Consider the following 14,507-nt stretch of genomic DNA (forward strand, 5'->3'; position numbering starts at 1 on the left):
AAAAAAAAAAATAAAGTAAAAAAAAAAAAAAAAAGAAGCGAGTGGGAGAAAGATAGGAGGTGATGGCGGTGGGGGCAAAAGGGCATTGTAAGCTCTTCTGACAGCAGCGAGATGGCCGAGAGGCTCAAAGAATGCCGCTTTTTCTTCACCAACCCAAAGACCGAGAGAAAATCAATACCCGTTTATTCCCCCTCACTTTGCTTTCCAATCAAAAGATAAGAGCGGAGTAAGACCAGCCGAGACAATGGTTCTTTCTTCAGCACCATCTTGATGCGGGCTGAATAGCAACAGCATCCGCGGTGGGAATGCTCGCCACCAAGCGATTAGGTGACTTGAGCAGCAGCAGGAGAGGGCCAAACACAGAGAAAGAGGTAAGGAGATGCTCCCTGGAAGAACATCGCCCTCTTGTTCTCAGTCAAACCTTTCTCCACAACAACGGGGCAGCCCCCGCAGACTCCATCAAAAGAAAAAGAAAAAGAAGAAATGACGATGGCGTCATAAAGCTTCTAGAAACATCTCCATCACGCGGCCTGCCCGTAACGGGGCCTACTGTGGCGCCTTTGAACTCTAAGCTGCTATATTTCATTAAACTTGACGGCCCTCTGCCGGCCCGGGCTGCCGTAGTCGGTGGACCCCAGCATGTGTGTGTGAGTCGGTATGTGTTTTTTTGCAAAAGGCAGCGAGCACTACTGTCGTCTGAAGTTACGACAAGGCCCAAATCCACCCTCCACAATAAATCAACGAGACATAAACGGCTTTATCGGGTTGGGGTCCCCGCAGTGTTTCAACAAAGACCACCTCTGTTTACATCATAATGACACTTTTAAACCGTTTTGGCTGTGGAAACAAGCAGAGGTGCAACTCCAAACACCATTGAGAGCATTCTTAGGGAAAAGGAGCCTCTTGAAAGTATCGTCCACCATTCAAAATGATCACAAGTAGGGGTCAGCTGCTACCTCAGAGCAGCACTTTTGATGATATGAAAGGCTTCTTTTAATGCAGGTTAAAGGTTCCATAAGTTGTTTTGCTGCCTTGGAAGTATACTGCAGAGTCCTTTTTGGAAATTCCTAGACCGTAATTAAAGGAGGTCTTTCCTCTATGTTCGATGTTTATTTATGTTGAGATGCATTAGTTCAGATTCAACTTTTTCTAATCTGTTATGACATATGACAACATTAAAGCACATCTTTAGAAAAGTGCCCATTTTATTTTCAAACTTAAATGAACTAAAGAACTCAATATAGATTAAACATTTTTTCTTTACTCTCGTTTTATGTTATCGCGTTCGCTTTTTTTGCCTCACGTCCCCAAAAATGAACGTGTCACACAATTGCTAATGAACTGCAACGGATCCAAATGGGAGGAGCGTGACAATGACAATATGACATACTTTTTGTATTTCATGCCAATCAAAAGCTGTCTAAGAAAAAAAAATAAAATAAAAATATGCACTTGAAAATATCACAGTGACCAGGAGCAGAGCATGTGGATTTAAAATTGATCTAATATGATCTGATCACATGCTAAAAGGGCCTCTCCTGTATTGTCTCATCAGTGACAAACAAATGGAAATAGCAGCTCACAGACAAATCGTCCATAGGACACAATCTGCTGTCAAGATTCCTATTGTCAGCATTAAAAGAAAAAAAATATATTGTTGATCTTAAATGTTAAGTCTTACATTTGAAACAGGAGCCCATTAATGTACATAGGGCATACCTTTGAAAATGTAGGCCTGCCTTTGGCCAGACATGCTCTGTCACAAAGGGGCCACAGTGAGTAGCACTCTGCAGGCTTTATCTCACTCCATTAGGCTGAGGACTGGTGTGCACACCAGGACTGAGTGTGTGCTTTGGGCCACTTATCTGGAAAGAGGCACGGGGAGGGCGAGGGTGCGGGGCGTCTGGGAATGGAGAGAAAGGCCAGATAGAGTGACAAACAGACTGAAGGACAGGACGAGTGGTCCCGGCGGTGAGGTTGGGGGGGGTCGGGGTGGATAAATGAACTTGAAGCCAAAGAGGGGTGGTTCCAGGGAGGCACAGGAGCTAAGATGGCAAAGTGGTCTCCTTTAACACCGCTCATAGGGAGACGCGGGCCGCATGGGCCGGTGAAAGAGGATTAGGCGGGCTGAGGCGGCGGTAACCAGGAATCTCAACAATCTCACACCCAGATCCCGGGCCTGGGCGCAGCCACATGACCCTCTCCAACAGACGGCTTTCTTTCTGTAGCCCAGTGGAGGGTACAGACAAGCACCTGTTTATGACTGTCCATCTCTCAATTTGATGATGGATGGACAACTCGGAGTGGGACATTGTGTGGATGCTCACCAGTTTGGAGCATCGTCCCGCTCAAGTCAGATTTATTAACATATAAGGTGAAGGGACTTTAAGACTAAGTGTGCTGATGCAGCTGTTTGAACCTCGGGTTATTACAGAGAAAAATAAGGTACGGTTTTAATCGCCGGCCTTTAGACACGCCACAATGGTTTTGAAATAAAAGTCTGTGATGAGCGTGTCCTTTCAGCTTGAATTCAAAAGCTTTCACTTAAAGGGTCCTGTTTCACCAAAGACTCGCAAGATGTGAACTATAAAGGTGCAGTCCACTCTCCTGTTCTTTCAAGACAAAATGTAAAGATACAGGAAAAAAAAATAAGAAGTGGATATCGGATATTATGTGGTCATTTTGCAGCATGTTTGACCGCAGCCATTGACAGTATATGAACTTTAAAGTAGCTCGGAATGCAAATGAAAAAGGACCCTAAAAACAACATCGTTCAACTCTTCAGTGATTCTTATTCGTACAATCATCTGAAGACAGAAAGGAACAACAGCAAGAGGCCCGAAAGCGCGCAGAGCAAGTCAAGTATCCGCTCCTTGATGAAGAAAAAGCTCATGACCGCATCAACTGAAATCAAGAACACCAGATAAGACTTCGCCAGAAAACCTTGATAAAAAGTATGCCATGTTATGTCATGTCATGGGAATCATATTCTTTGAACAGATGAAACATGATTTCCAAATCTGTTGTTGTTTCAGACTCCAAAAGAGTTTAGTAACTAAATGAAAGAATAAGACAAACCCTGGTAACCGGCTTTCTTTTGAAAATGAGGTTGCGTAAATCAGAACATTTCTGCCCACCTCTTTCTTCCGAGCCACAACACGTACAACATGCGCCTCATTTTAAGAGGCCCATCAACAGCGAGGTGCATCCTGCCGCTCCCTTCTCCCATCTTTTTGCTGCATTCCACAAGGCGAAGCAGACTTTTCATCAGCACTCCGGTCACAGTCGGGGGTACAGTACGGAGACGCAACGAGCTGCAGATGTTCCACATAGTTTAGTCGCTGTCACGCCGCTTTGATGCGATGCCGGACAGTGGCCAGACACGCTGTCATCACGGTTTGTGTTGAGATGGCCACGTTCGTGTGATAACAGAATAGCAGCGCAACGCTCTTGAGATTTCTATCAGCGTTGTCTCCGAGTTTAGAAATTGAAGGGCAGCCATACTCCAGGATACTGGGGAGCACCAGAACTTTCCAGGAGAACGCGCCAGTAGTATTGTGAGATTCAGACGAGAGGCAAGTTGCTGGCGCACCGGCAAAGCTCCCACTGACAGCAATGGGGCCTTCCCCACAATCCAGGAATATCGCGTCGAATTAATCCGTCATCGTGGCGCTTGCTGAGCCTGTCGTGAGCATGTGCCGCTCACCCTTTCACTGTGACAATTTGTCGCCTGCCCGGTTTCACTTACCGCTCGGAGAAATCCAAGTTCACTGCCCATTTTTTAATCTGTAGCTGTCTCCCTCTTTATTCGTCAACCGTCCGCAACACAGATACCCATGAAGATGTTTGCGAGTGGATTCTTAATCAGCTGGGAAAGGCCCCGGCTCACTCATGACCCTGCACAGGATAAGCGGTAAGGACAATGTTCTTTGGTTGGTCGGCCAGAGTGACAAACCGAAGAAGAAACTACAGTCAAACCTCGGTTTTCGAATGTCTCTGTTCTCAACCAAATCGGTTTTCGACCAAAAATTTTGAGTTTTTTATGCCTCGAGTTACGACCGAAAATCGGTTCTCGACCAAACTGAGCGCACTTGAATGCGCCACTTGACTCCTCTCGCCTTCCTTACACGAGGAAGTGACACTTCCTCGTGTAGCGTTCCATTGTGAGCAGACGTGTTCAATAAAGTTTTTTTTTTTTTTTAAAGAGCGTGGTTTCGGTTTTCGAACAAATCGTTTTCGAACAGCCTTCTGGAACGGATTATGGCCGAAAACCGAGGTATGACTGTATTATTTTGTTGTAGAGTGGACCCTCAACGTTTGACCATGGTACCACTTAGAACACTTATTTTGTAGGTGATCCCCCCCCCCCCACACCCCTTTGGTTTATCATTATTGATATCTTGGTGAAAGGGCGTACGAAACAAGAATGGATCATTTAGAAGGTAACGGAGCAACTGCAATTAGCTTAGGACAAATAGTTTTGTCTCATCTTTATCTCTCTTGGTTCAATTCGATATCATGGCGATATTTTCATTGACATTTTAAGGTTCATTTGAGAGTTGGGTTACCAAAGAGTTCAAATTGAAGAGGGTCCACTGTATATCAGTTCTGGTGTGATATTCACAATATGGACAAGAGTAGTGGCCAAACTGAGAATAAAAGGAATAGAGTTGAACCTTAGAAGTCACATCTGCTCACTTGAACTGACCCAGTGGAACGTTGTGAGGTACGGGAGAGCACTAAACTGGATCGAAACGACGTCAGCGAGGCACCGTCTAAGATGACTGTTTTGCCTTTGCACACAGAAGCTCTGTTCATTATTGAAAAAACATGTGCTCGGTGTTTTTACCACATTTATCAACTTAATGTTAGACTAGTTGGATATGGAAAACATCCTCACCTCTTTTTTGCAACTAACAGAGCTTCTACTCTTAAGTGTCGATTCAAGACTCTGGCGCATGTGCGTTTTAGTTTATCCTAAAGGTGTTTGATGCATTTGAGATTAGGGTTCTTTTTGCTTCCACACCAAACACTTCTAAGCACGCCCTCATGAACCTTACTTCTGAAAAGTTGTCCAAATTGTCTTGGTCAGATGAATAGCTAAGATGTAATGATCTTGTGTGTGTTTAAAAAGAGAAGAAAAAAAAACAAAGAAAAAGACTTTTCTTCATATTGTAGCGCTCTTTTGGCCTGCAGAAAAACACGCAGTTAAAGATCATAACAGATGCGCCACTGTAAACATCGTGAAATGCTCATCTCTTCTATTCATCATCCATGCTTAAATGCCTTGAAACAGATACATGAATCATGTAAATATGTTGATCGAGTATGAATGGAGGCCACATGCGCCAAGTACATCGAAACCGGGGCTGCTCCAAAAAGTCATATCCTTGTACATGAGGAAATGCAATCTATATCACCGCATGGTGCAGTCTGGGATTGTGCCGCTGCCTCACCGTGAAGGATAAAAGATTATGCTCTTTGCTCCTGAAATGATTATTCCTTGTCATCCGATTCCGCGCCGTTCCAAGTGAGAGCAAGGACACATTTTCCATTCATCGCAGATGAATCGGTCCCGTCCTCGCCTCTGCCGGAGTGTTTTGGGGGGGGAAATGGGAGTCAGCGTGACAGCTTACGCTTCAGCAGTGAAAAACTCCTGTTTTGATGAAGTGTGACAAGCATTGGCCCGAACCGCATAGAAACTCAATCAAAGGGGAACAATGCAGTCAAGACTTTCTGAGGTCACTCAAAAGAATCACTAATGAAGAAGAAAATGGGATTGGAAAAAAAAGCCAAAAAAGCTATGTGGGGTTTCATTGAAGCCCATCAGAGGTGAACCGAAAAAGGAGTTTGCAGAGGAGGAAGCAAACTGGGAGGAGGCTGTGTGGAAGTCTGTCGAGGCCTCATTCAAATGTTCTTATCCCAAACGTTAGCCCGCCTCGGCTTTCTTCAGGCCAAGCCAAGCCATCGCTGATTCCACGGCCATAACTTTCACTCAACCATTAACTGCACAACAGGGGTGTGTGTGTGTGTGTGTGTGTGTGTGTGTGTGTGTGTGTGTGTGTGTGTGTGTGTGTGTGTGTGTGTGTGTGTGTGTGTGTGTGTGTGTGTGTTTGTGTGTGTGTGTGTGTTAAACACAGAGAGGACAAATGTGTGAAATAGTTGCTCGGGCAACAAGTGATGAAAGCCTCAAAGCGAGGAGGCAAACTGCACCCGGCGAGAAACACTTTTAGGATATTTTCTAAGCCTGATGTACATCAAGGTTTCCTGACTTGATTTGGCGTTGTGATTGATCATGAGACGATAGAGCGGCACAGCTGGCAACGCCAAGTCCAGCAAACAAACAACCACAGGAGTTGGCAACCGATGCTTCGGCACTTCAAATCAACCGCGCTGAATAGCAGCACAATGACTGCAGGACAGAACCTGCGGAGCCAAGGCGACGTCCTGAAGGCTGCCATCATTCAACATGGGCATCTTTTCTCAAGAAAACAAAAGGTTGTCATGGTTTGGTTTTTCCTATTTTTTGGGGGGGAGGGGGGTATGCTGGCCAAACATTGTGAGAAAAAGCCAAGTCAAACACACAGTTGCATCTGTAAACCAAATTTTGAAATAGCAGATCCTCTTCTTGATGGGTGAAACAGATCGTTTTGGGGGACCTGCGGGTTCTGCGGCATGGCAAAAACACCTTTACAAGTGTCTGAAGGCTACTGTGGTAAAGAAAGCCCGAACCAAACATATTGTGCAGCTGAAGTCATTAAATAAACCATGCATGAAAAAGCAACCTTGAGAGAAATCTGTTGAATGTATTTCTCCGCCCCCCCCCAACTCCCCAAAAAAGGTTTGATGTCTTGCACATTCCTTAAATGTGTTCACAAGAGCTAACCGTATGTTATAGCGAACTATAAGTTTTTCTACTTAATGTAGTTATTGTGGTACCTTGACTTATAAGTTGAAATTTTTCTGCAAACAAGCTCGTAACTCCATTTATTCACATATCAAATCAATTCTCTCAACCAGAAAAGAAGAGAAATTTCATTCATCCATCGATCCAGCTACACGTCTAATAGGGCCGGATATATAATGAATAAAAATACTTCATTTGGGGTCCCTTAACACCACCCACAATAGAAATTTAATTACAGGCAAAACATTTGACTGTTTTACAATACTTTGTTCTTTACTATTTGTTGAGGTTCACAACAGCAAAAAAACGCCTCTTTGCATTTTGGCTTTCGATACACAAAAGCACAAGGCTTAATAAAAGAGAGTGTAAAGGAATAAGATGGTTTTATATCATTATTGTGCAGGATATACTACAAGCCCTACCGTGTGTTCATGTGTTCCTTTTTGTTTGTTTGTGTGCCTTAAAAGGACATGGCTTAGTAAGTGACATCCAGAGCTGGAGTCAGGTTGGCCGGTTAGTCTGCGCGTGAGTATGTTTGTCCCATTCAATAAACGGCTGAAAGCGCAGACGACTGTGGCTTCCCTTGCCACACGCAAGGGCATCACAGTACGGTACTTTAATTGGCCCATATTTTTCACTTAACTCGGGTGACGACGTATCTGAAGCTTGGTTTGAAGTCCAATTTGGGCTTGCAACACAAAGCGAAAAAAGAAAAAAGAAAGAAAACCTCAAAATGGGGTAAGTCAAAATACCAGCACATATTATATAAGGACAATTATGAAATACATTTGACTTATTCCTAATACTTTTCAACATCATTGTGATTGAGATGCAGGGCTCAAAATAACTTTTTTTCTTTGCGGAACAGTTTGACTAATCAATCACTTTCTCATTTTCAGGGCTTTTTTTTTTTTTTTTGCAGTTTAATCCCAGGGACCTGATGCAAAAGTTTTATTAAAAATACAAATAACAAATGATATTACTGGCATTATAAAAATTCAATGTATTAATTAATAAACCTGATAAGCCGCACCTCCCAGCTGACATACGTTATAACGTACACCAAGTCATTTCTGGTTCTAGTCCTGGTATAGTGTGCAATTTTTTTTTTTGTTTGTTTAAATGAGGCATAAAGTGCAAATTTTAACTTGCGAGCTGCAAAGCATATCCACTTATTTCGAGCCTTGAGATAATGAATAATTCTTTCTTTGTTGATTTAATCATTTACAGATTTGACAGATTTCTTAAAATGCTCCAACAAAACTAAACCAGAGTAAATTGAAACTGTGAAACGACTCAACTCAACGACTGCTTTTGTAGTTCAATGGGTTTCCAATCCAACAATGTCGAAACCCTCAAAACTTGGAGAAGGAGAAGTGGTGGGCAAGAGAAGGCCCTGTCACAGCAATAGAAAGAAAAAAAAAACAAATGGGGTTTTGGGCCAGTGGAGGAGGCACAGCAAGAGGGGTTGAACAAGACAAACATTTCCCGCTGTGGAGCTGCAGAGTTATTGTCAAGTCCCATGTACGGGTCGACCCCTGCTCCCACATCCAGGTTCGCCTCCAGCCACTCGGACCTCTCTCCCGTTGGCCTGACGCACAGTCAAGTCCGCTGTCATCTGACGCCAAACCAAGCGGCTGCCAAAGAACACACTTCGTGCACACGCTACATCTGGTAGCTCATGGAAGTCGAAGCGGGGAAGCGCGTAAACACGGTTAGCGTCTGAATTGTGATTGTCTGACATGTGATTGCGTGGGGTTAACTGGAGGTTTTCAGATTCACAAAGGGACGAGCGTGTGTGGTCCGAAAGCATCCCAAAACCCAAACAAACTAACGAGCTGTGGATGCAGCCCCTGGACGCCCCAAAATACAAATTTGGAAGCATTAGCATACAGCTGACAGAGATAAACATGGAGAATGGACAATGCCTTGTTGAAACTCCACATGAATGCTAATTGGAGTGGTCATTTAAATCAGTCAATGAGGGAGTGTTGCTAACAGGGATTATATGACCCCTCTTAAGTAAACACCAAGTGACCTCCATTACGACTACTTATCACAGCTACAGCCCTTTCCTTTCTTTCCCCCCCGTGAGGGGTGAAGTCTGACACATTCCTCCCCCTGCCAACTGCCGGGGTCGGTAGCGTGCGCGGATTGTTTTCGTGGTGAAGCGGAGGGAAAACACGTGTATTATTCCCACCTCCGGGTGATGTCGGGTGGGCTTGAAAAATCGCCCCAGTCGTCTCTTTTTCAAAGGGTAATTTGTTTAATAAGACAAAAAAAAAACAGCAGACATCCAATGCTGAGTTCTCACGCACACCTCAACCGCGGCGCCTCAGGAGCTCTGAGCAATCGGCGCGGTCTACTACGAGTGTTTAAAATTAATCTGCCCCATTCCAACCTGGGGGGACGGCCACATCATAATCCACCCATTGTTTGTCGCAAATGGGCCTCGGCTCAGTAAATAGGAGCTAAGATGATCCGAGAAAGATTGAAGGCTGGGGGGTGAGTAAAGGTCAGTCCATGCCTTGTTTGAACAACAGCACATTAAGTTAACTTACTTCCTCCAGCTTTACGGCGGTAATAAAGGGGAGGAAATGCAATGACTCTCAGGCAGGACTGACTGTCTGCTTTGTGCGATGATCTCTCAGTCCTACAGATGGAGCTCAACCAGAAAATGAACGATGTTGACCTTCCTGAATCCTGAAATGGAATATTTAAAAATAATACACAAAGCAAGGTATTCTTTCTGTCCCCCAACCCCTCCGGAGAGTCTCTACCTTGGCACTTGCTGGTCAGGAGATATTCCGAAACGACAAGGACTTTGGGGCATTGAGTTACTTTTGAATCTCACTTCATTATGCGCAAAAGGAAATGGAAAACTTTGCGGATGCTGCCAAATGGCCTCGTGATTTTAACAGCCACTGGCACACCGTGCATCACAATACCTCCTTGTTATGAGAGCGTGATGTAACGGTGCTGTAAAATGTATATTTTTCCATCAGGGTTGCAGAGTGTGCGCTAAGTTTGTCCAGATGGCTAAGAAGGTAGAACAAACGTGAGCGTGCGTGTGTGTGCGCACACGGCTGGGATGCAGCAATTGTTTGTTGATCGCTGAAATGCAAGGAAACGATGCGTTGTGTTGTTTGCCAGAGGAGACACCTGGTTTTCCTTTTCTTCTCATTTGTACAGAACACCGCGGCTACTTTTTCCAGCTCGCTTGGCTTCAGAGAGGCCCGTCGTCCCAATTCAAAATAGCATCGTAGGCAATGAGAGATAAACATTTTTGGGAGAGGAGATTGAGGGACAAAAGAAAACGGACTGCTGGAGCAAAGTGGAGATGCAATACTTCAATTGTTATTTTTAACGGCTTGGAAAAATATCACTCAGAATGTTCTGGACTCCTGTTCCATGACGTTACTAAGAACTAAATCATGCGAACAACATTGCTGATGGTATTCGCTCGACTGGCGATTCCCCACCCGCATGCAGCGACACATGAATTTATACTGAGAGATCGTCAGGTGCGTGGCGTGAGAAATGATCCAATTTAACTCCATTGGTTGAAAAATGATTCTTCGTTCAGCGATTAAATAAGCTTCTAGAAGACAGCAAAAGGAACAATTAAGGTGTGTATTCCCCATCTACCAATCATTCGTAAAATATATTGTATGCACTACTTCCAAAAAATTAGGGGTGTTGGGCATTCAGATGAAATGACAGGATGAATCTAAAATTCACTCTAAGCTTAACAGTTAATATTTACTTGACCTTTTGTCAACTTTTCAATGGACGGGTGTCCAACTGTTCATGGTTTTAGCACTTTTTTTAAAACAGGTGTCGCCAAAACAATAGTTTTCCAGGTTCAAATGGAGTTGGAATTGAAACAGCCCTCGTCATCATCATCATCATCATTTTCGGTGAATATTGTGAATATTGCGTATATACAGGCCTACTATAATTTTTGTGACATGTGATGGGTTTGGTGGTGCGCCGGGAGATTTTTCGAATGTAAAATGTGCCGACTAAGAAAGACTGCTCTCAGTGGTAAACTCGTTGAGACGGAATTAGCGGCGCCTCTTTCTGCTTGTGGCCTAGCAACAGACTCCAGGTTTGCCTCAACGGCTTCAAGACGCCATTCATCAATCAATTTCACACCATCAACCAAGTCAATATAATGCCCATCCATAATTTACGTCATCCCTTTACAACATCGTTTGAGCATGCCTGGAATTCCGGCAGACCAACTTTTGTTGATGCAAAAGCGCAAACAGCAAGTAGAGCTGCGTTAAAACCAAGCAGGCAGCGGAAAACGGGCCCAAAAAGTTCCAGTGGTCTCCGATCCTGTCACCACATTAGAGACTGTGCTGGGACATATCACTGGGCACCTCCTCTGACTGCTGGGGGTGGTTGGGGCACCAGAGAGGAGGAAGTGCGAGGGGGGCCAATTCTCGCTTGGCCAGGCGCAAAGTCTTTCCGATGTAGAGGGAGGGGATTGGGGAAAGGGAGTGGGGTGGGTTCCATATGTTTGTGTGCCACAAGGACAGGGGGTGTGCGGGGATCAGATGTCACCTGATGACTGACAGCAACAGGCTTAAAATGTTTTCGCTCAAACTTACTGCCTCCTCCTTGGCTGCATTGTTGAGCTAACAGCGGGGAAGCGACACGTCCGACGCGGTTTGGCTGTTTCCGTGCAAAAGTCAAAAGAGGTGGAGGGTGAAAGGGCGGGGGGTTGAGAGGGAGCCCCGGCCTTCATAATTTAATTTCCATTTGTCACAAATGTCATCATGCATTGTTAAATTTTACAGGGGCCGTTTTACAGTCTCTCTGGGCTTCGCTTCGCTGCAAAAGCGGGTTTGAGTCGGAGCCGCAGCCTGTATTTCACATGCTGTCAGAGCGGAGCTGTTGTAGTTGGACTGTAACACGCAGCTCAGTGTGTCAGAGCCGCAGGAACTTGTATTTACTTTGCTTCCACATGATCATTCAGGATCATCCAGGAGTGTCTGCCAACTCCCTATCAGTCGGCACATCTGCACGAGGAGCTTTGACAGAAAAATGATGAGGACCGGGATTTATTGTACGTCTCCCATCTGTTCGTCTGTAAACACACAAAATGGCCTCTAATCGTATTTAGCCTTCACGACTTGTTTACTTTTGGTTTAGTCGTGCCGTGAAGGCATGGCTGCCTCGCTGTGAATGAGGCATTGTCAGATCTAGTCCGCCCACCTCTAACCTTCTAAACCAAAGCGACTCCCTTTCCTGCATATCTGCCACGTGAAGTTATTGTACCTATCAGACGCCCCTTTGGAGTTTGTTTTGCTCGCGTCTGGTTGTCCTCAAATGGACTTGATATGTCTGGCTCTCAAATCTCACTCATCCCTGCATCGTTTTTTTTTGCATCGGCCTTTTCTGGTGGCCCTCGGGTTGCATCAGACATGCTTGAGCGGGCCAGTGATGCTGGGTGAAATCACAGAAATGGCATCCGCGTGTTATTGGGGGATCCGTTGACAAGCTCGCAGCGTGTTCTCTGAAAAGCAATGTACTGACCCTGGCACGGGAAACTGTGAATTGTGGTCAGTTTCTCGGCCAGCCAGCCGCAGGAGAGCTGCGTTCTCTACACAGACTTGTGTTCTTTCACTCTTGTAAGCTGACGGATGATGTTTGTTTGGTTTAGCTCTGGAGAATGTGCGCACACACACGCACACATTTGAGTCGAAGCAAGTTTGCCCTTCTCTCATTCCCCAGCCCATGTTGATTTTGGGCTCCTTTTAGTTTTTTTGAACTTACTTTTCCGTCTCTTACTACTCTGTGTGAAAACATTAACTGAGACTTTTTCCCCCCCGCGCTTGAGTTATAATGAGCCATGAACACAAAAGTTCCAGTCCCACAATAAACAAAAGACAGTTCACGTTCATCTCACCTCGCGCACAGTGGACCAGTAAGACAGCCTCCAAGAAGAACAGCACAATCTTCAGTGCCGCCATAGCATCCAAATACAACTTCATGCTCTCTCAAACTGAAACACACATGGACACAATGCGACATTGTAAATGGAAAATATGACTAGGAGTGCAAAAAGATGCTCTACTCATGATTCCCAACTTCTGCGGCACATTAGAGTGTTATGAGAGATCACCAACTGTGCCGTGGGAAGTTCTCCAGTACAATTTAATGGCCCGAAAATTATTTTTTATTCACTACAAATCATGTAGTGGTGATAATCTATCCATGCCAGGGATGTATCATGATGTATACTTTTCCATGAGGTGACAGAAGTGATATGCTCTTTTGTGACTTTTATGGGGAGGCCATAAAATACATAACGTGCATTTCAGCTCGGTAAAGGCAGGGAAACACTGATTTACTGTGATGTATGTTTCGGGGGAAAATTAGTCCCATTTTTCCTGTAGAAAATGGTCATAAAAGACTGCATTCACCAAATGAATCATCATCTTCAATCTTACAGCATCTTTTCAGACTTTTTCCCTCCTGAATTAAGTGCAGGAATCTATCAATGTTAGTGTTAGTCTTCTCGTATATAAACATGATTAAATACTGTATTTTCCACAATGAATTTCCAGTGATACTACAGTTACATCTTCGCAAAGTCATGTGAGGTTTTCACTCTTGCAGTCCCGATTTCAGTTAAACTGCAACCATTACCCCAGAGTTAACCTGATAGAAAGATATAAGAAATTATTAGAAAAAAATGTCGATGACAAACCTGACTGAATCACGTCAAGCTCGAACCAGCCTCCTGACAGTTTCAGCGAAAGTCCGCGCTGAGTCCATGAATCAAAAGTGCCACTTCTCGTACTTTTTTAACACTCACGTAACACACTAAACCTTGTCGTTGGCATTCAAACAACTTCGCAGAACTCGGAACGAAGAACAAGTCTCGCCAACCCCTCGCCCCCACCCCCAAAAGGGTACCGTGCGCTAATATGTAGAGCGAACCCAGCGTGCCTCTTTCCTGCCTCTCTGCCCCTAACCAACAAGTGACCAGTGACTCGTGCCGTGCGCAAGCTCGCGGAACGTGTGCGCGCGCGGAGGCTTCTGACCAATCAGTGGCCGCGCTTGCGTTAACCCGTTAATTCCCACGACCCTCGCCGGTAAAACCGCACAGATGCAGTCAAGTAAGCCCCCGTTTCTCGCGGGGTATCCTGTTGTAAAGCGCTGTTAATATTTATTTACTTGCTTTGACTTATTTTTAGCAGTTTCAATCGTTGATTAGTGTTTATTTTATGGAGGGGGGGGGGTTATATTTAAATTGTATACATTTGTTTGTTTTTTTTGCTTTTTGGGCGGCCTGGTGGGTCCAGTGGTTAGTGCGTCGACCTCACAGTGCAAAGGTCCACGGTTTGATTCCGGCTCCGGCTTCCCTGTGTGGAGTTTGCATGTTCTCCCCGTGCCTGCGTAGGTTTTCTCCGGGTACACTGGTTTTCTCCCACATTCCAAAAACATGCATGGCAGGTTAATGGAACATACAAAATTGTCCCTAGGTGTGAGTGTGGATCATTGTTCATCTCTGTGTGCCCTGCGATTGGCTCGCAACCGGTTCAGGGTGGTTCAGGCCTACTGCCCGAAGACACCTGGGATA

At 44.9% G+C, this 14,507-nt stretch overlaps 1 protein-coding gene across 1 annotated transcript in view; it reads right to left on the reverse strand.

Moving 5' to 3' along the window:
* LOC109516087 (fibroblast growth factor receptor-like 1) overlaps window positions 1-13,920 on the reverse strand; it is a 32,212-nt gene extending 18,292 nt beyond the window's left edge. Inside the window, exons 1-2 of the mRNA XM_019870298.1 lie at window positions 13,632-13,920; window positions 12,828-12,923 (exon numbers count right to left, since the gene is read on the reverse strand). Of these exons, the coding sequence (XP_019725857.1) occupies window positions 12,828-12,912 (85 nt within the window). The 5' untranslated portion in view covers window positions 12,913-12,923; window positions 13,632-13,920. The remainder of the gene's footprint in view (window positions 1-12,827; window positions 12,924-13,631) is intronic.
* Between the last annotated feature and the right edge of the window lie 587 nt (window positions 13,921-14,507).

This window comes from Hippocampus comes, unplaced genomic scaffold (genome assembly GCF_001891065.2).
Source record: "Hippocampus comes isolate QL1 unplaced genomic scaffold, H_comes_QL1_v1.1 scaffold43, whole genome shotgun sequence".
Lineage (NCBI taxonomy): Eukaryota > Metazoa > Chordata > Actinopteri > Syngnathiformes > Syngnathidae > Hippocampus > Hippocampus comes.